The 22,326-nt window shown below is 44.5% G+C and overlaps 1 protein-coding gene across 1 annotated transcript in view; it reads left to right on the plus strand.

Annotated features, from left to right (window-relative positions):
* NFKB1 (nuclear factor kappa B subunit 1) overlaps positions 1-22,326 on the plus strand; it is a 124,695-nt gene that overhangs the window by 31,187 nt on the left and 71,182 nt on the right. Inside the window, exon 2 of the mRNA XM_044274701.1 lies at positions 14,834-14,872. Within this exon, the coding sequence (XP_044130636.1) occupies positions 14,840-14,872 (33 nt within the window). The 5' untranslated portion in view covers positions 14,834-14,839. The remainder of the gene's footprint in view (positions 1-14,833; positions 14,873-22,326) is intronic.

Here is a 22,326-nt window from a genome sequence, read left to right on the forward strand (position 1 = left end):
ATGGGAGCCGGATCTGTTTTCTATTGTGCCAGATTGTGTCAGAGAAAACGGATCCGTTCCCATTGACTTACATGAACGGATCCGGTTGTATTATGTTTTCTAAAGCCAAGACGGATCCGTCATGAACTCCATTGAAAGTCAATGGGAGCCGGATCTGTTTTCTATTGTGCCAGATTGTGTCAGAGAAAACGGATCCGTTCCCATTGACTTACATGAACGGATCCGGTTGTATTATGTTTTCTAAAGCCAAGACGGATCCGTCATGAACTCCATTGAAAGTCAATGGGAGCCGGATCTGTTTTCTATTGTGCCAGATTGTGTCAGAGAAAACGGATCCGTTCCCATTGACTTACATGAACGGATCCGGTTGTATTATGTTTTCTAAAGCCAAGACGGATCCGTCATGAACTCCATTGAAAGTCAATGGGGGACGGATCTGTTTTCTATTGTGCCAGATTGTGTCAGAGAAAACAGATCCGTCCCCATTGACTTACATGAACGGATCCAGTTGTATTATGTCTTCTATAGCCATGACGGAGCCGTCTTGAACACCATTGAAAGTCAATGGGGGACGGATCAGTTTTCTATTGTGCTAGATTGTGTCAGAGAAAACGGATCCGTCCCCCATTGACTTACATTGTGTGCCAGGACGGATCCGTTAGGCTCCGCTTCGTTAGGCGGACAGCAAAACGCTGCAGGCAGCATTTTGGTGTCCACCTCCAGAGCAGAATGGAGACGGATCGGAGGTAAACTGATGCATTCTGAGCGTATCTTTTTCCATTCAGAATGCATTAGGGGGAAAACTGATGCGTTTTGGACCACTTGTGTGAGAGCCCTGAACGGATCTCACAAATGGAAAGCCAAAACGCCAGTGTGAAAGTAGCCTTACCCATGTGGCCGCTTTCCTGCCTGTTCCTCGGCTCTGTACACTTCAGTGTTTGTGCAGATAGAAGCAGCAAAAAATCCTGTATCTCTCTGCACAGGTGGACGGCTATTTTTTATCTTATATTTTGCCTGGTTATACTATACTTTGTTATGCAGTTGGTTTCGTTTTTTAATTGCTTTTAGTCCTTTGTCTTTCTTTTTCATATATTTGATTGTACAGTGAATAATCATATTTATTGTACAATCACAATAAAATTGTGTTTTTTTCTGCTTGCCCTTGTTCACCATACTAATGCGGTGCTGGGAGTTGGCCCCCAGCCGATCTGATATTGATAAGCTATAGGTCATCAATATAACAATAGCAGATATATAACAAAAGCGGACAACCCCTTTAAACCTCAGCAGCTAGGGACTGGGGAGAACATGACAAACATACCTTTTGTCAATCTTTTATTACCAGGAGTATTTTGAATATGATGTTTTATTCTGCCAGAGTATACTCTAGGAAATGCCCAAGAGGTGAAGATTCACCATGAATTGCTCTCTGTCTTGAGCTGATTCACAACCTGTCTGTCATGAACTCACTTGGCTGTACTTCCATGGCAGGTCCCGTCAGTCAATGGCGGTAATGTTGGCATCGTTCTGTTGCCATCACAGCAAGCCCCACTGGCATGGGAGCTGCTCGGCCTACCAGGGAGCATAGGTGTCGGACCAGTTAGGCGTGGCTTAGGCTACTTTCACACTTGCGGCAGAGAGATCCGGCAGGCAGTTCCGTCGCCGGAACTGCCTGCCGGATCAGGCAAAATGTATGCTAACTGATGGCATTAGTAAGACTGATCAGGATCCTGATCAATCTTAAAAATGCCTGATCAGTCGAAAAAATGCATTGAAATGCCGGATCCGTCTTTCCGGTGTCATCCGGCAAAACGCATCTGGCATTTATTTTTTTCACCTTTTTTTCAGTCTGCGCATGCGCAGAACGGAACGATGGATCCGGCGTTCAGGCAAGTCTTCAGTTTTTTTCGCTGGAGATAAAACCGTAGCATGCTGCGGTTTTCTCTTTTGCCTGATCAGTCAAAACGACTGAACTGAAGACATCCTGATGCAAACTGAACGGATTACTCTCCATTCAGAATGCATGGGGATAAAACTGATCAGTTCTTTTCCTGTATAGAGCCCCTAGGACGGAACTCTATGCCGGAAAAGAAAAACGCAAGTGTGAAAGTACCCTTAAGCATCACATGCTCTCTGAAAGAGGGAGATTTAAACAGGCAACTGCAGGCAACAAGTGCCTGTGATTGGTTTTCTAAGGCTCACTAGTGTGTATTGTATTGCTATTTGGATACCTGATTCCCTGACTGTCGGATTGTCCCTCACCTTACTCCTGGCTGCTGATTATTTCCTGACATAATATCCTGACTCTGACTGCATCTGGTATTTGACTCCAGATGTTTTTGTATTTTGTCTTGGTTCTGACTTATCTCTCTGGTTTGGACTCTGGCCTGATTTGACTTTGCTTTTGTATTCTGATCCATTCCTGGTTTTGGATTCTGATCCAGTCCTGGTTTTGCCTGTCTGTCATTTTGTTTATTATTTTCTCCACTTGTAATTTCCTGGTAGAACCCAGCACCTCGTCAGGAAGGTATGTACTGTCGCCCAGTTGTGGGCTGAATGCTTTAGGATGGATCTTGCAAGTAGATAGGGACAGTGGTGCGGGTGAGTTCAGGGCTTCACCATTCCTCTGTAGGACAGTTGTAGTGATGTCCTAGTTGGATGCCACAGCTGTCACTCAGAGGAGAGGGTCTGTAATGCTGCTTAAAGGGAGCGTGTCAACACAAAATGCAGTGCTATCTGCAGAGCAGTTACAGAGTGGGAGAAGCTGAGAAGATTGGTATAGCGAGTGAAAAGATTTAGTAAATTATACATTTAAATCTCTGCTCTTTTTTACTTCAGTAGTGTTCGGTGTTATCACTGATTAATGGCATTCTCTGTGTAAGTATGTATACAGAGATAGCAGTCAGTCACCGATAGCTGTACACAGGGGAGATGTTATCAGTAATTGATGGCATTCTTTGTGTTTGTGTGTATATATAGATATCTGTCAGTCACTGATTGTTGTACACGGGGAGAGGTTATTAGTCATTGATAGCATTCTCTGTGTAAGTGTGTATACATAGATACTTGTCAGTCACCGATAGTTGTACATGGGGAGATGTTATCAATGATTGATAACATTCTTTGTGTAAGTGTGTATACATAGTTAGCTATCAGTCACTGATAGCTGTATACAGGGGAGGTGTTATCAGGGATTGATAGCATTCTCCGAGTAGGTGTGTATACAGAGATAGTTGTCAGTCACTGATAGCTGTACACAGTGGAGGTGTTATCAGGGATTGATATCATTCTCTGTGTAGGTGTGTATACAGAGATAGTTGTCAAGTCACTAATAGCTGTACACAGGGGAGGTGTTATCAGGGATTGATAGCATTCTCTGTGTAGGTGTGTATACATAGTACGGATCGACCGATATTGATTTTTTAGGGCCGATACCGATACCGATAATTTGTGAACTTTCAGGCCGATAGCCGATAATTTATACCGATATTCTGGGAATTTTCATTTTTGAAAAAAAATAAAAAATTCCCACAAATCTGCTGAAAATTAATGTTTATTGTTAATGTGTATTTTTTTTGTAAACCTTTCTTTTTCATTTATATTTAATATTTTGGTGTTTTTATTATTTTTTTGTAACTTCTTTTTAAAACTAACTTTTAGCCCCCTTAGGGACTAGAACCCCTGTCCTATTCACCCTAATAGAGATCTATCAGGGTGAATAGGAGCTCACACTGTCCCTGCTGCTGTGTGCTTTGTGCACACAGCAGCATGGAGCTTATCATGGCAGCCAGGGCTTCAATAGCGTCCTGGCTGCCATGGTAACCGATCGGAGCCCCAGCATTACACTGCTGGGGCTCCGATCGGAGGAGCAAGGGAGAGGGGATCCTGTGGAGGGGCGCACTGCGACTGGGGTGGGGGGGCCCTATGTGCCACCACTGCTTAATACTGGGGGGGAGGGGGGGCGCACTGCGCCACCAATGCTTAATACTGGGGGGGCTTGGGGGGGAGGCGCACTGCGCCACCAATGCTTAATACTGGAGGGGGGGTGGGGGGCGCACTGCGCCACCAATGAAGCTTAATCTCACATTTATTCATATACAGGAGGCGGGAGCTGGCTGCAGGATCACATAGCCGGCTCCCGACCTCTATGAGCAGTAGCTGCGATCCGCGGCACCTGAGGAGTTAACTACCGCAGATCGCAGCTACAGCTCATAGAGGTCGGGAGCCGGCTATGTGATCCTGCAGCTCCCGCCTCCTGTATATGAATGAATGATAGATTAATCTTCATTGGTGGAGCAGTGGCCATAGCTCCTCCCCTCCTCCTGTCCCCTGTCCTTACATTGGCGGCAGCGGCAGCACAGGGGGAGGAGACACTGCTCCTTCTCCCCTGTGCTGCTAAGGGGAACACGGAGAGCGCTGTCAGCAGCGCGATCTGTGTTCCCCATACACTATCGGAATATCGGCAAAATAGATGCCGATACAGATAGTGTTCAAAATCCTGAATATCGGCCGATAATAACGGTAAATCCGATAATCGGTCGATCCCTAATACATAGCTCTGTCGCTGATAGCTGTACACAGGGGAGGTGTTATCAGGGATTGATAGCATTCTCTGTGTAGGTGTGTATACAGAGATAGTTGTCAGTCACTGATAGCTGTACACAGTGGAGGTGTTATAAGGGATTGATAGCATTCTCTGTGTAGGTGTGTATACAGAGATAGTTGTCAGTCACTGATAGCTGTACACAGGGGAGGTGTTATCAGGGATTGATAGCATTCTCTGTGTGGGTGTGTATACATAGCTCTCAGTCACTGATAGCTGTACACAGGGGAGGTGTTATCAGGAATTGATAGCATTCTCTGTGTAGGTGTGTATACATAGCTCTCAGTCGCTGATAGCTGTACACAGGGGAGGTGTTATCAGGGATTGATAGCATTCTCTGTGTGGGTGTGTATACATAGCTCTCAGTCACTGATAGCTGTACACAGGGGAGGTGTTATCAGGGATTGATAGCATTCTCTGTGTAGGTGTGTATACAGAGATAGTTGTCAGTCATTGATAGCTGTATACAGTGGAGGTGTTATCAGGGATTGATAGCATTCTCTGTGTAGGTGTGTATACATAGCTCTCAGTCGCTGATAGCTGTACACAGGGGAGGTGTTATCAGGGATTGATAGCATTCTCTGTGTAGGTCTGTATACAGAGATAGTTGTCAGTCACTGATAGCTGTACACAGGGGAGGTGTTATCAGGGATTGATAGCATTCTCTGTGTAGGTCTGTATACAGAGATAGTTGTCAGTCACTGATAGCTGTACACAGTGGAGGTGTTATCAGGGATTGATAGCATTCTCTGTGTAGGTCTGTATACAGAGATAGTTGTCAGTCACTGATAGCTGTACACAGTGGAGGTGTTATCAGGGATTGATAGCATTCTCTGTGTAGGTGTGTATACAGAGATATACTCAGTCACTGATAGTTGTGCACAAGGCAGACTTATGAGTGACTGACAGTTAGAGAGAACAAGATTCCCTTTAAAGAGGACCTTTCATCAGAATTAAACTTCTAAAGTAACTATACAGGCATGTAGAGCGGCGCTCAGGGACCCCCCTGCACTTACTGTTATACCTGGGCGCCGCTCCATTCTCCGGTAATTGCCTCCGGTATCTTTACAGTTAGGCTCCACCCAGGGGAACCTGCCGGCGCCTCCTTCTCCCATGCTGCAGCGCTGGCCAATCACAGCGCTCAGCTCTCTCTCAGGCTATGAGCTGAGCGCTGTGATTGGCCAGCGCTGCAGCATTGGAGAATGAGCCGACGGCAGGTTCCCCTGGGTGGAGCCTAACTGTAAAGATACCGGAGGCAATTACCGGAGAATGGAGCGGCGCCCAGGTATAACAGTAAGTGCAGGGGGGTCCCTGAGCGCCGCTCTACATGCCTGTATAGTTACTTTAGAAGTTTAATTCTGATGAAAGGTCCTCTTTAAAACTCTGTCATCTCCCCACGTAGCTCGATGTATACACAAATACATATGTTCATTGTAATGTGTCGAGAGGCTGCAGTTGTAGCCTGATATTCAAAATGACATTTTCTTTAGTTTAGTGATGCACAAGCATATTTTGTTAGAATGTTCCACCTTGATATGAGATTTGTAGACAGTCTGCTGACCTTGGACTAGATAAGATACAGTGTGGAGATGACATTTCTCATCTCTTAGAATTAACCTTTGTAGTTTCACTTTTGCTCTTCCTGACACAACACAAGAATCTAGGTTACAATAAGTAACCTGCATCATGGTAAGAGGAGCTCACAGCAGTGCAGTAATTGTATAAACTCCTGTCAGATACTTCACATGATGTCATTGTGCCAAGTAGTTGTAGTAGATGTAGGAGAAAGTTTGGTCCCCTTCACTGCCAAAGGATGCTGATGATCTGAAATAATTATAATGACCTGGAGGTATGCAGTGCGGGCAGAAAACCACAGGATGCCAACTCCTACGGGCACTGATGTCAGCATTGGATATCGATAATCTTGCCCACCTAGCACTTTTTCTTGGGGGAACAGAAGACGGGTGGTTAAAAGAAGCAGTCTGGTTCACTTAGCAACACACATTAACTGGGGGGAGGAAACCACAGCATTGAAATGAGTTGAGTAACATTATTTCACATGAAGGTGACCAGCGTAGGAGTGACAAATAAAATAGAGTATGTACAGTTTTAGCAGAAGTTAGAGAAAATAAGCAAAAGGCGAAAGTTTTCACAAAATATACAATATCTACCTTGAACGGAGACATGCAGAGGCGGAGATTTAATATATAACTGGCTTAAGTTTAGACAGATTAAATGAGACAGAATATGTGGAAAATGTATTGTGTGATCAATGTCATGATAGACTTCTTAGGTAAGTTTTTGTTCCTTTTGTCACCCTTTGGCTGGCATGCTTACCACCAGTATTTTGTGCCTAAAATAATAGCGCACATCATTAATAAATCTCCTCTTCATCACCTCCCTTTTTCTAGAAACCTTTCAAAATTATCTAGCGAGGTGTAAAAAGTCTCTAAAACATATAATACTGTAGAAGAAACTTAGAAAAATGACGGCAGAAAAATACCACCTGGTCCATCTTGTCTGCCTTTATATTATTTCTTTGTAAGTTTTTATCTTGGGATAGACGTGTGTTTATCCCAGGTAGGGTTGTTTTGGGATAGACGTGTGTTTATCCCAGGTAGGGTTGTTTTGGGTATCGAACTTTCGATACCCAGTCAATACTTTTGTCCCGGTATTGATACGATACCGGAATTTGTCTTTTATTGATACTAGGCTGTGCTACTGCACAGCCCAGTATCAGAGAACATGAGCGTGCTGCTCTCAGCGCGGCCATGTTCCCTCAGCAGCACGGGGAGAAGGAAGCAGTTTCTCCCTCCGCCCTGTGCTGCTGCTGCCTCCAATGAAAGCGCTACCAATGATAACTAACGTTTAATACATTACAAGTACAAACGGCAGAAACACATTGCCGGCACCCTACCTCTGACAGGGTGCTGCGATACGGCACCTGAGGGGGTTAACTGCCGCTGATCACAGCGCCCTGTCAGAGGTCGGGTGCCGGCAATGTGTTTCTGCCGCCGGCTGTATTTGTATATTAAACGTTAATTATAATTGGTGGGACCTCCCCCCCGTCCCCAGTATTAAAAACATTGGTGGCGCAGTGCGCCCTCCCCCCCTCCACAGTATTAAAAATCGGTGGCAGTTGCCACAGAGTCCCCTCACCTCCTCTCATTGGTGGCAGTGGCAGTTGTGATTGGAGCCCCAGCAGTGTAATCCTGGGGCTCAGATCGGTTGCCATGGCAGCCAGGATGCTACTAAAAAAAATACAGTACAGACCAAAATTTTGGACACACCTTCTCCTTCAAAGAGTTTTCTCTATTTTCATGACTATGAAAATTGTAGATTCACACTGAAGGCATCAAAACTATGAATTAACACATGTGGAATTATATACATAACAAAAAAGTGTGAAACAACTGAAAATATGTCATATTCTAGGTTCTTCAAAGTAGCCACCTTTTGCTTTGATTACTGCTTTGCACACTCTTGGCATTCTCTTGATAAGCTTTAAGAGGTAGTCACCTGAAATGGTTTTTCCAACAGTCTTGAAGGAGTTCCCAGAGATGCTTAGCACTTGTTGGACCTTTTGCCTTCACTCTGCGGTCCAGCTCACCCCAAACCATCTCGATTGGGTTCAGGTCCGGTGACTGTGGAGGCCAGGTCATCTGGCGCAGCACCCCATCACTCTCCTTCATGGTCAAATAGCCCTTACACAGCCTGGAGGTGTGTTTTGGGTCATTGTCCTGTTGAAAAATAAATGATGGTCCAACTAAACACAAACCGGATGGAATAGCATGCCGCTGCAAGATGCTGTGGTAGCCATGCTGGTTCAGTATGCCTTCAATTTTGAATAAATCCCAACAGTGTCACCAGCAAAGCACCCCCACACCATCACACCTCCTCCTCCATGCTTCACGGTGGGAACCAGGCATGTAGAGTCCATGCGTTCACCTTTTCTGCGTCGCACAAAGACACGGTGGTTGGAACCAAAGATCTCAAATTTGGACTCATCAGACCAAAGCACAGATTTCCACTGGTCTAATGTCCATTCCTTGTGTTCTTTAGCCCAAACAAGTTTCTTCTGCTTGTTGCCTGTCCTTAGCAGTGGTTTCCTAGCAGATATTCTACCATGAAGGCCTGATTCACACAGTCTCCTCTTAACAGTTGTTCTAGAGATGTGTCTGCTGCTAGAACTCTGTGTGGCATTGACCTGGTCTCTAATCTGAGCTGCTGTTAACCTGCGATTTCTGAGGCTGGTGACTCGGATGAACTTATCCTCCGCAGCAGAGGTGACTCTTGGTCTTCCTTTCCTGGGGCGGTCCGCATGTGAGCCAGTTTCTTTGTAGCGCTTGATGGTTTTTGTGACTGCACTTGGGGACACTTTCAAAGTTTTTCCAATTTTTCGGACTGACTGAACTTCATTTCTTAAAGTAATGATGGCCACTCGTTTTTCTTTACTTAGCTGCTTTTTTCTTGCCATAATACAAATTCTAACAGTATATTCAGTAGGACTATTAGCTGTGTATCCACCTGACTTCTCCACAACGCAACTGATGGTCCCAACCCCATTTATAAGGCAAGAAATCCCACTTATTAAACCTGACAGGGCAAAACCATTTCAGGTGACTACCTCTTGAAGCTCATCAAGAGAATGCCAAGAGTGTGCAAAGCAGTAATCAAAGCAAAAGGTGGCTACTTTGAAGAACCTAGAATATGATATATTTTCAGTTGTTTCACACTTTTTGTTATGTATATAATTCCACATGTGTTAATTCATAGTTTTGATGCCTTCAGTGTGAATCTACAATTTTCATAGTCATGAAAATAAAGAAAACTCTTTGAATGAGAAGGTGTGTCCAAACTTTTGGTCTGTACTGTACACCAAAATAGTATAAATCACCCCCTTTCCTAACTTTACATATAAAATATATAAACAATAAATAAATAAAATATTACATATCGCCACGTCCGAAGTGTCCAAAATCTTAAAAAATCTCTCTTATGCAGTGAACACTGTAAAAGAAAAAAAAATTCGCCATTTTATTTTTTGTCACCTTGTCCCCCCTAAAAATAAGATAGGACTGTTCTATTATGGGTCGGAAGTTCCATAAAATGCGGAATGCACGTGGCTTTTTTTGGTGTTTTATTTTTTTCGTCAAATATCGAGTATTGGTATAACGGTATCGAGTATTGCAATGCTTTTTTATGGTATCGAAACTGAAACAAAATTTTGGTATCAAAACAACCCTAATCCAAAGCATGTTTAAATTAACTTACAGTAGATTTCCTAACCACAACTACTGGACGTTTGTTTCAAGCTTCAACCACTGTTTCAGTAAAATAATATTTCCTGACATCCTGATCTTACCCCTGGCTAATTTCATATTGTGCCCCCCTTGTTCTTGTGTTTAGCTTCTTATTGGGAACACTTCCCTCCTGAACCTTATTTAAGCCTTTAACAGGTTTCGATCATGTCTCTCCTTTCCCTTTTTTCCCCTCAAAGCTATACAGATTCAGCTCTTTATGTCTCTCCTGATACGTTTTATGCTTAAGACCCTCCACCATTTTTGTAGCCTCTCTCTGCACCTGTTCCATTTTATCTATGTCTTTTTGTAGGTGGGGTCCCCAGAACTAGACACAGTATTCCAGATGTGGTCTCACTAGTAGGATCACAAAGTCTTTCTTCTTACTGGTTATACCTCTAGCTATACAGCCAAGCATCCTACTTGCTTTCCCAGCTGCCTGTCCACCCTGTGCAGTCATTCACCTGTTTGAAATCAGGACGCCTAAATCCTTCTCTTCTGAAGTCTTCTCTAACACAGAGCTGTCAATATGATACTCAAAATGAGGGGTCCTTCTTCCCGAGTGCATTATTTTACATTTGGAAACATTGAACTGCAGTTTCCATTGTTTGGACCATTTATCTAGTGAGGATATTTTTTTTTTCCATGTTACAAACCCCTTCAGGAATGTCAACCCTGTTAGGGCTCTTTCACACTTGCGTTCTTTTCTTCCGGCATAGAGTTCCGTCGTCGGGGCTCTATGCCGGAAGAATCCTGATCAGGATTATCCCAATACATTCTGAATTGAGAGAAATCCGTTCAGGATGCATCAGGATGTCTTCAGTTCCGGACCGGAAAGTTTTTTGGCCGGAGAAAATACCGCAGCATGCTGCGCTTTTTGCTCCGGCCAAAAATCCTGAACACTTGCCGCAAGGCCGGATCCGGAATTAATGCCCATTGAAAGGCATTAATCCGGATCCGGCCTTAAGCTAAACGTCGTTTCGGCGCATTGCCGGATCCGACGTTTAGCTTTTTCTGAATGGTTACCATGGCTGCCGGGACGCTAAAGTCCTGGCAGCCATGGTAAAGTGTAGTGGGGAGCGGGGGAGCAGTATACTTACCGTCCGTGCGGCTCCCGGGGAGCTTCAGAGTGACGTCAGGGCGCCCCACGCGCATGGATGACGTCATTCTGGAGCGCTCCGGGAGCCGCACGGACGGTAAGTATACTGCTCCCCCGCTCCCCACTACTACTATGGCAACCAGGACTTTAATAGCCTCCTGGCTGCCATAGTAACACTGAACGCATTTTGAAGACGGATCCGTCTTCAAATGCTTTCAGTTCACTTGCGTTTTTCCGGATCCGGCGTGTAATTCCGGCAAATTGAGTACACGCCGGATACGGACAACGCAAGTGTGAAAGAGCCCTTACACACTTTTGTGTCATAGTCAAACAGGCAAACTTACCTACCACTCTTTCTCCTGTGTCACCTACAAAAATATTAAAAAGAATAGAACCCAGGATGAATCCTTGAGGTACACTACTTGTGACTCGTCTCTCCTCAGAATGTACACCATTAGCAGCAGCAATATCTATCCAACAGCCAACTGCAGATCCACTGAACTATCCAGGGATTAAGTCCAATCCTAATAATTTATCTATCAGTTCATTATGTGGCGCTGTAGAAAAGGCTTTGCTAAAATCCAAGTAGGCCATATTCACGGCACCTCCTTCATCCAACACTTTTGTGACATAGTCAAAGAAATCAATAAGATTAGTTTGACATGATCGGCCATAAGTAAAGCCATGCTATTTTGGGTCCAATAGGTTGTTGGTTTTTAGGTGGTCGGTTATCTTAGTTTTTAGTAGTGTTTCCATTATTTTTACTACTACAGATGTCAAGCTCTTTCAATTTGGACATGTAGTTCAGTCAAGGTAGACTGTGCACAGGAGCTCCGTCACCCAATCGAGTCCCAGATATTCTTAATAGGGGAGAGATCTGGTGATTGAGCTGTCCAGTGGAGCTGCTGCATGCCCTGAAGAGCATCTTGTGTGGTTTGTTTGTGGTTGGGTATTTTCTTGTTGGAAAACCATGTCTCCTGAGTCAAAAGGCAGTAGGACTGGTTCCACAATGTCCTGGAGATACCGAAGGCTGGTCATTGTTACCTTTACGAATACCAGAATCAAGCGGTTATGGTAGCTAATGGCACTGAACACTATAACAGGTGCTGTTGGTTCTGTGTGCCTCTGCGCTTTGTAGGATGGCAGTAGATGCTCTCCAGCCCTCCTGTGAACTCTGATACAGCCATCATTACTACCAAGGCAGAACCTGACTTTATCACTGAACACTATTGTTTGCCATTCATGCCTCCGGTGGGCTCTTACGTGGCACCAGTGTATGTTCTCTTGGCGACGATGAGAGATCAGTGGCAAACAAGATAGTAGAGTGCGTGAAAGCAGTGTTTCTTCAAGTAGATGGTGTCTTACGGTTCTGGCTGTCCCTTCAGGGGTCACCGCAGATGCTGTGGTTGTCCTTTGAGATACTGAGCTCTTCTTATACAGTGATCTTGGCGTCTATCTGATGAAAATCACAGTCTAACATTGGGAATGACATGGCATCTGCTGCCAAGCTGCTTCTGCTTTTTGTTGAGATTGCATCTAAATGTGCGAGAGGAACTGCTTCATTCACTTCGGAGGTCCTGAGATCACACTTTCCTTGTTCACTTTCATAACGGTTGGAATAAATGCACATACCCTAGTTACGCACTTGTGGTCCATAGTCTAATAGTGAGAAAGAGGTCTTCTCATAGCTGCCTCAGAGTGCAGCTTTTACAGTATGTATTAGTTGTGCTGTCTCTTTCACTACACAGCATTTGGCATTTTCCTTGATATTCCTGAATGTCAGTATTCAGCTTACTTCCTCTTGGTTTGTAAGAGAAAGGTTATAGGAGCGCTTTGTGCAGCCGTGATTCAGTTTCACAACGTCATGCCTTTTATATGTAACTGATTTATACTGTTTACAGCTGCTCTAATACTTTTCTTTTACTTGTTACTAGCTGTCACGCTGTGGTACAAAATCTGTGGTCACCTATAGGCCACACGGCCTGTTACTAGGCAGCTACCAGCGTGCATGGTCAACCCGCCGCTCCATTCATTTCAGGGGGCTCTGCAGGGAACAGGGTGGGGTGCCACTGATCAAATAGGGGATGACTTGTCCAGTTTGAATAACCCCTAGCTATGTAAAAGGTGATCATATAGTAGCGCTGGCTAGGGTCCATCAGATGTTATAACCAGGGGTAGCAGCAGTTGACTGCTCATGAAGCATGAAAAGGTGCCCACTATCGTACCAAATTAAACTCCTCCATTTTTACATCCATATGCCCTTAAAGCCAGTATGAAACTGAGTTGTCTGCACAGACCCTTCAAATCACATTTCTAAGGGTACTTTGACACTTGCGTTTTTCTTTTCCGGTATAGAGTTCCGTCCTAGGGGCTCAATACCGGAAAAAAACTGATCTGTTTTATCCTAATGCATTCTGAATGGAGAGCATTCTCTTCAGGATGCATCAGTTCAGTCCCTCTTACGTTTTTGGCCGGAGAAAAAAACCACAGCATGCTGCATTTTTCTCTCCGGACAAAAATACTGATCACTTGCTGGAATTCCGGAGTCGGCTTTCCGGTCTGCGCATGCGCAGACCTTTAAAAATGCAAAGAAAAATTCATACCGGATCTGTTTTTTCCGGATGACACCGGAAAGACGGATCCGGTATTTCAATGCATTTGTCAGACGGATCCTAATCCAGATCCGTCTTACAAATGCCATCAATTTGCGTCCGGACGGCAACGGAACTGCCTGCCGTAATCCTCTGCCACAAGTGTGAATGTACCTTTAGACCGATAAATGAGATAATACACAGAAAAGGTCAAAATGTTTTAGCCTCAGCTCCTCAGGCAGGTAAGTGGTTATCAGATACTTACTGTATCTTACCATATCAGGTCTACTGGCTGGTTGCTTCCCTGAAATTTCTCCAAACATTGTTTTTTAATATTTTCTTCTTGAGCACAGAAAAATACTGATACTTATTTCTACATGAAATACCTGGAATTTGCTAACCTATAATTAAGCGGGAAATTCCATGGAGATATTTTAAACATGAAAATAGAAATTTAATCTACCTCTGTATGCCATAGACTTAAAGGGATATTGCAAGATTTTGCTATCCTCAGGATATACCTTCACTATCTAATGGCTGGGGGTCCAACACCCCCCCATCAGCTGCTTCTGTGTTGCTCTAGTACCAGAACCACGCTGCTCGTGTAGCGGTTCTCCCATCCTTTGCAGTAGGAGCTGCGCTGCTTACTTCCAGAGCCACTGATTAGATGGTGATGGCCTGTCCTGAGGATAGACTATCAATAACAAAATCCTTTAGTATAAGAGTGTTCAGGAGAGAAACTTGGAAGAAGGTCGCAGGGCCATCACACACACAATGCAGGACACCCTAAACATGTATAAATACCTTTTTTGTCACTAATGCCCCCTATGTGCCCCTCCTTAGTACAGCAAGAGAAGGCTTGTCATCAGCAGCAGCCCATGGGGGAACAGACTACATCTTGCATTGCTGACATTTATTCTAGGCTGTTCTCCTCCGCTGTATTTCCTTGGCCCCACCCCCTTGCGCATTCCATATTGTGTTCCCTCACTGGTGAGCCTCCTCTCACATTGGTTCCCACTGCTGGAACTGACGAGCTGAACTACAGGTCATAACCCTGGCAGCCAGCTATATACATTTGGGCCAGCTAATGTGGGAAACTACTGAAAAGATTGAAATACTATATATAGAGGATTTTTACTTTGTACCGTGTGCTTTCAATAAGAGTCAGACTTTGTATGCCGGAATACCCCTTTAATTGTAGAATGATGTGAAGGATAACAATGGACACTTTGTTTTGCAGGCAGCTATGGCGAAACACGCGTTTGACATGACTGACCCTGTAAGTATTACAGCTCATGATTCTGAGTATCGATTAGCCGCATTGTAAAACATGAACTGTATGTGATATCAGAATTACGGTTGTGAGAGTGCGGTAGTATGTTTAGGGAGGAAGTCATCTAAAAATGAAACATAAAGCACCACGCAGTAAAAAACAATATTACTTGTGTCACACGTGCACCTGGCAGGAATATCTTTTCACACGTGATTGTGGATTACATTTAAGCTAAGCTTTGTTGTGTTGCTTTTCTTCCCTGTACCTTTCTATATAGAACAGATAAAGGCTGCCTTCACACGAGCGTATGCAAGCCGTAGGTGGCCTGGATTTTATGTACCGGAATCCGCTGCTAATGTTAATGAATAGGGCTATTCACATGGGTGGATAATTTCCGTCAGTATTTGAAATCTGCAGCGTGTCCGAGTTTTGTGCGGATTTGTTTCCAGTGTATATCAGGCATGCAGGGAGGAAAAAATGCGCATGTAAATCCGGATGAAATCCTGAAGCAATACTCATGGTACATCATCAGGAATCCGTGGGTAATCCAGAGCCAGAATACTGACGGATTTCCATACGATCGTGTGAAAGAGGCCAAAGGCTAAAATTACTGCCTGTCGACTGTAGCTTTTTTATTTATTTTTATAGCTTTTTTGCTGCCACTTTTTCAGGTTTTTATAAGGCTATATTCACATGACAGTGAAGAGAAAACAGCAGTTAAAATTGGTTAAACTGTCAGTTTTCATGGCCATTTTGCATCTGTCTCATCCATTTTTTTCCATATCCTGGCCATCTAAGGCCCCTTTAGACGAGCGAGTGTCACGCTCTAGACTCGCAGCACAGCTCCCGTCGTGACCTCCCAGCACTGATGGAGTCACATAGCATTATATTGATTTATGATGCTATGTAACCCAGCATTATGTCAGTGTTATACAATACATTCCAGAACTGTATGGGTTACATAGCATCATAAATCAATATAATGCTATGTGGCCCCAGCAGTACTGGGAGGTCAGGACAGGAGCTGCCTGCTATTTAGGCCTCATGCACACGACCGTTTTTGCCGTTTTTTTTCGCGGACCTATTGACTTTTTTTTTCGCGGACCCATTGACTTTCAATGGGTCCGTGGAAAAATCGGAAAATGCACCGTTTTGCAGCCGAGACCGTGATCCGTGTATCCTGTCCGTCAAAAAAATATGACCTGTCCTATTTTTTTGGCGGACAACGGTTCACGGACCCATTCAAGTCAATGGGTCAGTGAAAGAACACGGATGCACACAAGATTGGCATCCGTGTCCGTGATCCGTGGCCGTAGGTTACTTTCATACAGACGGATCCGAAGATCCGTCTGCATAAAAGCTTTTTCAGATCTAAGTTTTCACTTCGTGAAAACTCATATCCGACAGTATATTCTAACACAGAGGCGTTCCCATGGTGATGGGGACGCTTCTAGTTAGAATACACTACAAACTGTGTACAAGACTGCCCCCTGCTGCCTGGCAGCACCCGATCTTTTACAGGGGGCCGTGATCAGCACAATTAACCCCTTCAGGTGCGGCACCTGAAGGGGTTAATTGTACTATCATATCCCCCTGTAAGAGATCAGGGCTGCCAGGCAGCAGGGGGCAGACCCTCCCCCCCCCCCCTCCCCAGTTTGAATATGATTGGTGGCCAGTGCGGCCCCCCCCTCCCTCCCTCTATTGTAATAATAGGTTGGTGGCCAATGTGCGCCCCCCCCCCCCGGCCCTCCCCTCCCTCCCTCTATTGTACTAATAGGTTGGTGGCACAGTGTGCGCCCCCCATCGCCCCCCCCCATTTCCTCCCTCTATTGTAATAATTTGTTAGTGGCACAGTGTGCGCCCCCCATCGGCCCCCCCTCCCTCTATTGTAATAATTCGTTGGTGGCACAGTGTGCGCCCCCCCGCCCACCCGGCCCCTCCCCTTCCTCCCTCTATTGTAATAATTTGTTGGTGGCACAGTGTGCACCCCCCATCGGCCCCCCCTCCCTCTATAGCATTAACAACATTGGTGGCAGTGTGCGGCCTCCCATCTCCCCCCCCCGATCATTGGTGGCAGCGGAGTTCCGATCGGAGTCCCAGTTTAATCGCTGGGGCTCCGATCGGTAACCATGGCAACCAGGACGCTACTGCTAAATGAACTGTCACTTACCAGTAGGTGGAGCTCCCGGCCGGACACAGACATCGCAGCTCCCAGGTAAGTATGAATCTTTTACTATTGTACTATTGCTAAGTAACCATGGCAACCAGGGCTGCAGTAGCGTCCTGGTTGCCATGGTTACCGATCGGAGCCCCAGCGATTAAACTGGGACTCCGATCGGAACTCCGCTGCCACCAATGATGGGGGGAGGGGGGGGGCCGCACACTGCCACCAATGTTGTTAATGCTATAGAGGGAGGGGGGCCGATGGGGGGCGCACACTGTGCCACCAACAAATTATTACAACAGAGGGAGGGAGGGGGCGGCGGGGGGCCGCACACTGTGCCACCAACCTATTATTACAATAGAGGGGGGGGGGGGCGGGGGGCCGCACACTGTGCCAGGTTTGGCACCTGAGGGGTTAATTGTGCTGATCACGGCCCCCTGTAAGAGATCGGGTGCTGCCAGGCAGCAGGGGGCAGTCATGTACACAGTTTGTAGTATATTCTAACTAGAAGCGTCCCCATCACCATGTGTTAGAATATACTGTGTTAGAATATACTGTCAGAAATGAGTTTTCACGATCTTACTCATATCCGACAGTATATTCTAACATAGAGGCGTTCCCATGGTGATGGGGACGCTTCAAGTTAAAATATACCATCGGATTGGAGAAAACTCCGATCCGATGGTATAAAATGGACTCCAGACTTTACATTGAAAGTCAATGCGGACGGATCCGTTTGAAATGGCACCATATTGTGTCAACGTCAAACGGATCCGTCCCCATTGACTTGCATTGTAATTCAGGACGGATCCGTTTGGCTCCGCACGGCCAGGCGGACACCAAAACGACTTTTTTTTCATGTCCGTGGATCCTCCAAAAATCAAGGAAGACCCACGGACGAAAAAACGGTCACGGATCACGGACCTATGGACCCCGTTTTTGCAGACCGTGAAAAAATACTGTCGTGTGCATGAGGCCTTACTCTTCGAGTCTGATGCATGAGACTCACTCGTCTGAAAGGGGCCTAAACATTGCTAACAGCTGTTAGCCATTTTCTCTGTCCTTTACAGCATAAAAGGGGACTTCCCTGCCTCTCTTTAGTGTCTCCTAGCAAGCAACCCATTTTGAAAATCCGTCAGACGAATGCCATTCCGTAGACCAGCCGTTAAAAACTGGCCCATTGGCTGCTGTGGGGTCCGTCAGGCCATCAAAAGAGTCAAAAATTGAATTTTTTGTTGTTCTGAAAATGTCCGCATGACGGTCGTTAAAAAGGACGTTGTATGGTTATAGCCTAAAGTATATGAAAGGAGGGCGGGCACAGCCATGGAAAACCACATGTCATAAATATATACAAGATAAAAACTTGATGCCCTGATTCAGCAAGACCACTGTATGCTATGCCTGTCTTGATGGGGCCTGCACCACCGAAGGAAGCATGTGATTTATGACAAGGAGCAGGCTTCATCATAAATTACCTGCCTCCTCCGGCAGTTCCTGGAATAAAACCTTCAGGAGCTCAGAACTGCAGTAGATTTCAGTCATTATTTACACCAATTTCTGGCGATAATAAAGGTGAATGAGCCGAGGCCGATGGTCCTGTCCTCACCATGAGATCTTTTTAGTCAAATTGGAGAGGGCGGTGTATAATGCTAATTGTGACCAGAAAAGTTGCAGTTCCGCAATATGGGGAAATAATTTTTTGAGAGCACTTATTGTATGCACTTGCGTGAAAATCGCAGCATGCTCTATATTGTGTGTTTTTCATGCAACGCAGGCCCCATAGAAGTGAATGGGGCTGCTTGAAAAATCGCAAGCAAGTGCGGATGCGGCGCGATTTTCACGCATGGTTGCTAGGTGACGATCGGGATGGGGACCCGATCTTTATTATTTTCCCTTATAACATGGTTATAAGGGAAAATAATAGCATTCTTAATACAGAATGTTAAGTAAATTAGGGATGGAGGGGTTAAAAAATTAATTAATTAAACTCACCTCATCCACTTGTTCACACAGTCCGGCTTCTCTTCTTTCTTCTTCTTTGAGGACCTGGAAGAAAAGGACATTTGGTGAGGTCACTGCGCTCATCACATGGTCCATCACATGATCCATCATGGTGGTGATGGACCATGTGATGAGCGCAGTGACGTCAAAGGTCCTTTTCCTCCCAGGTCCTCAAATAAGAAGAAAGAAGAGAAGCCGGGGTGCGTAAACAAGTGGATGAGGTGAGTTTAATTTTTAATTTTAATTTTTTAACCCCTCCATCCCTATTTTACTAAGCATTCTGTATTAAGAATGCTATTATTTTCCCTTATAACCATGTTATAAGGGAAAATAATAAAATTTACACAACACCGATCCCAAACCCGAAGTCCCGGTTTGGGTCTGGATACCAAACATGCAGATTTTTCTCACTCGCGTGCAAAACGCATTAAAATGCTTTGCACTTGCGCGGAAAAATCACGCATTTTCCCGCGACGCAACCACATCCTATCCGGCCCTCAAACGCGACACCCGTTTGAAGGAGGCCTAACTCTTTTGGGTGTGTACTATTTGTTCATGTGCTGCTTTGCCTTTTTGTGTGAGGTTTTTATAGAGTGTGACAGGAATTAAAAAAAGCAAAGCAAAAAAACAAAAACTGTAAAGGGAATCTGTCACCGCCTGTATGAGGACAGCCTAAGGTGATGGCAGACAGTGGTGACTGTTATGTCTGCCCATGATTTACTCTCTGTGAAAATTGCAGTTTATTAGTTGCTTTGGGCCTGTTAATGTGCAGCAGGGGTCAGGGTAATGCCACACGTTCATGTTTTTTCATGCATTTTGTGAAGCCAAAACCTGTAAATAAAAAAGTGGAGAAGTTGTATCTGGCCTTCATACCTTCTCTCCTCCTAAAATCCAGACCTACATCAAAAAGCCTGAACGTGTGTCAGCAGCTTCAGGGTGTGGCTGGACTGACGGCTGATGTGATATGGGCGATGCAGCTAATATAAATTCCACCGAAAGTACATCTGAGATAGAAGAGACACAATGTTAGCATCAGTTCTTTAATAAAATATTGACATTGTGTATAAGGTTTTACCCGTATGTCACATCAGTTGTCTGATGTCGTGATAATACTCGTGAAACGCGACGACCCCTGTCGCTGTTTGCGGCTAATAAACGCTGGTATGATTACTAAGACATTTTATTTGAATCACATTTTATGTAATGCATCGGTGTAAAAGCATCTGAGTAGTTTTGAAATGGAAATGGCGGTATGTGAGTTCATACTGTCATTATTATTTCCTGCATATGCCTAAGGGAAGTGTGGTTAGAACTATTAGAATTAGATACTTTCCTTTTACTTAAAGGGGTAGACCGGCGACCAAGGTAAAATCAATGCCTAGAATGCGTAGGAACCCATCAGCACTGACGCCAGTGAATGGCTGCGGTGCACATGATGACAGATGGGACGTCACACTTCTGGTCCACAGGGGCCTGGAATCAGCAGGAAAACAGCAGGAAAAATATTCTACAGTTTTCAAACCAGTACCTGGATCTGGATACTTTTGTAATTTCATGTAATTAAAAATTTTGTATAGAGGTATTCAATAAAATGCATCTGTATAGCACCACTTAATTTCTTATTTCTTTGACCTTATCATTAAGAAGGCCGCACATGCTCAGTTTCATCCTTCAATCTCCTCCTGAGCTGTGATAGGGAGAGCATGGACACGCCCCCTTAGCTGCAGCAAAAAAGACACTCCCCTTGAGCTGCCAGCTTGATATAAATCTAGCAGAGCAATGAGTGGGGAGATACAGGGTTGGTTCTAGCTTTGTTAGAGATTGTCATGTACTATATGATGTCTGATTTTCATTTTTTACATTAATCATGGGATAGCCCCTTTAAAATCATGCCAGGCCTTAGCAGATGTTTCCTTGGGGGTCAGACAACCCCTTAAAGAGGAGTAACAATGTCCTAAGTTTCTGTGTATGCTTGTTAAATGACCAGGTTGTATGTATGATGAGATATAGAAGTTAGTGCATTCCTACAAAATAGTAGCTTGGACAATACATTTAAAACAATACTTTGCCCTGAAATTACTGATTCATATAATTCCTTGTCCTTAGATAAGGACAACACGGGGTCCTACAATTAAGTAATACATTTCTCTATTGGATCATGGAAAACTTATTTTTTCAATTGTATTACTTCAAATAAATACCCCAAGTGTCGGTGTATGTGTTACAGACTTGTTATGTCGCCCTCTGGTGTTCTTTTGATTTCCTCTCAGAACGTCCACCTAATATGTCCAGTGCTCTTGAGAAGAAGCCGTTTCTAGTGCACTGATTTTTATTGGGTGGTCTGAACAATAGCAGAAATCATTATGCCACCGATTTTGGGTGGTGGGAATAAGCTACTCGGGCATGTGTCTTAATTGGCACTGCACAGGTGAACCTTGTGAGCCAGGAATCAATAGAACACCACGGGGGCCCCGTAACAAGTATAATCAAATGTTAACCTAAAGTCACATGAACGTCACCATCACATTATGGTTTCTATTATTCTCTATGCTCAAGATAGCAGTGTAGTATCTATCCTTATCACTGGCTATTAGCAGTTACTAGACCTCCGTAAAAGTGATACAATATTTCATCTTCCGCAGATTGTGCGTTATGATTTTCGTAAGAAGATGCCGTTTATTAAGATTACATCCTAAAGCCTCATGCACACGTCAGTGTTCAGTCCGTGGTTTCCATCAGTGATTTTGAGCCAAAACCAGGTGCGGCTCTAAACACAGAACAGGAGCAGAACTTTCCCTTATACCTTATGTCTGTCGAGGCTCCAATCCTGGTTTTGGCTCACAATCACTGATGGAAATCACTGACCAAAACACTGACGTGTGAATGAGGCATAAGCAATTGTTTTGTAAGGGAATCATTATACGAAGATGTACCCACAGGCAAAAATAAAGGGATCTTTATCATCAATATGTTTCCTATTTTAAAAATGGGAATTATTATTACTCCACATACTGTACATACTTGTTATGAGATAGCATGAAGTAGAAGCAAGTAACACTTCCTTCCAAGGTCTGCTGAGCAAGTTAATAATTAGCGTACAGCTGTAATATAAAATTCAATGGTCACTAACTTTCCACACAACTCAGAGCTGCTGTAGATTTCAGCCTTCGCTTAGCGTATGCCAGAAAACTGTTAAAAAGAAAGTTCCTATATCAAGCCAAGTGCTATATTCACAACCATATAGGTCAATATTTCTGTATTATGTCCTCCTTGATCCTGGGGCTGCTTGTTAGTG

Source organism: Bufo gargarizans, unplaced genomic scaffold, assembly GCF_014858855.1.
Source record: "Bufo gargarizans isolate SCDJY-AF-19 unplaced genomic scaffold, ASM1485885v1 original_scaffold_2009_pilon, whole genome shotgun sequence".
NCBI lineage: Eukaryota > Metazoa > Chordata > Amphibia > Anura > Bufonidae > Bufo > Bufo gargarizans.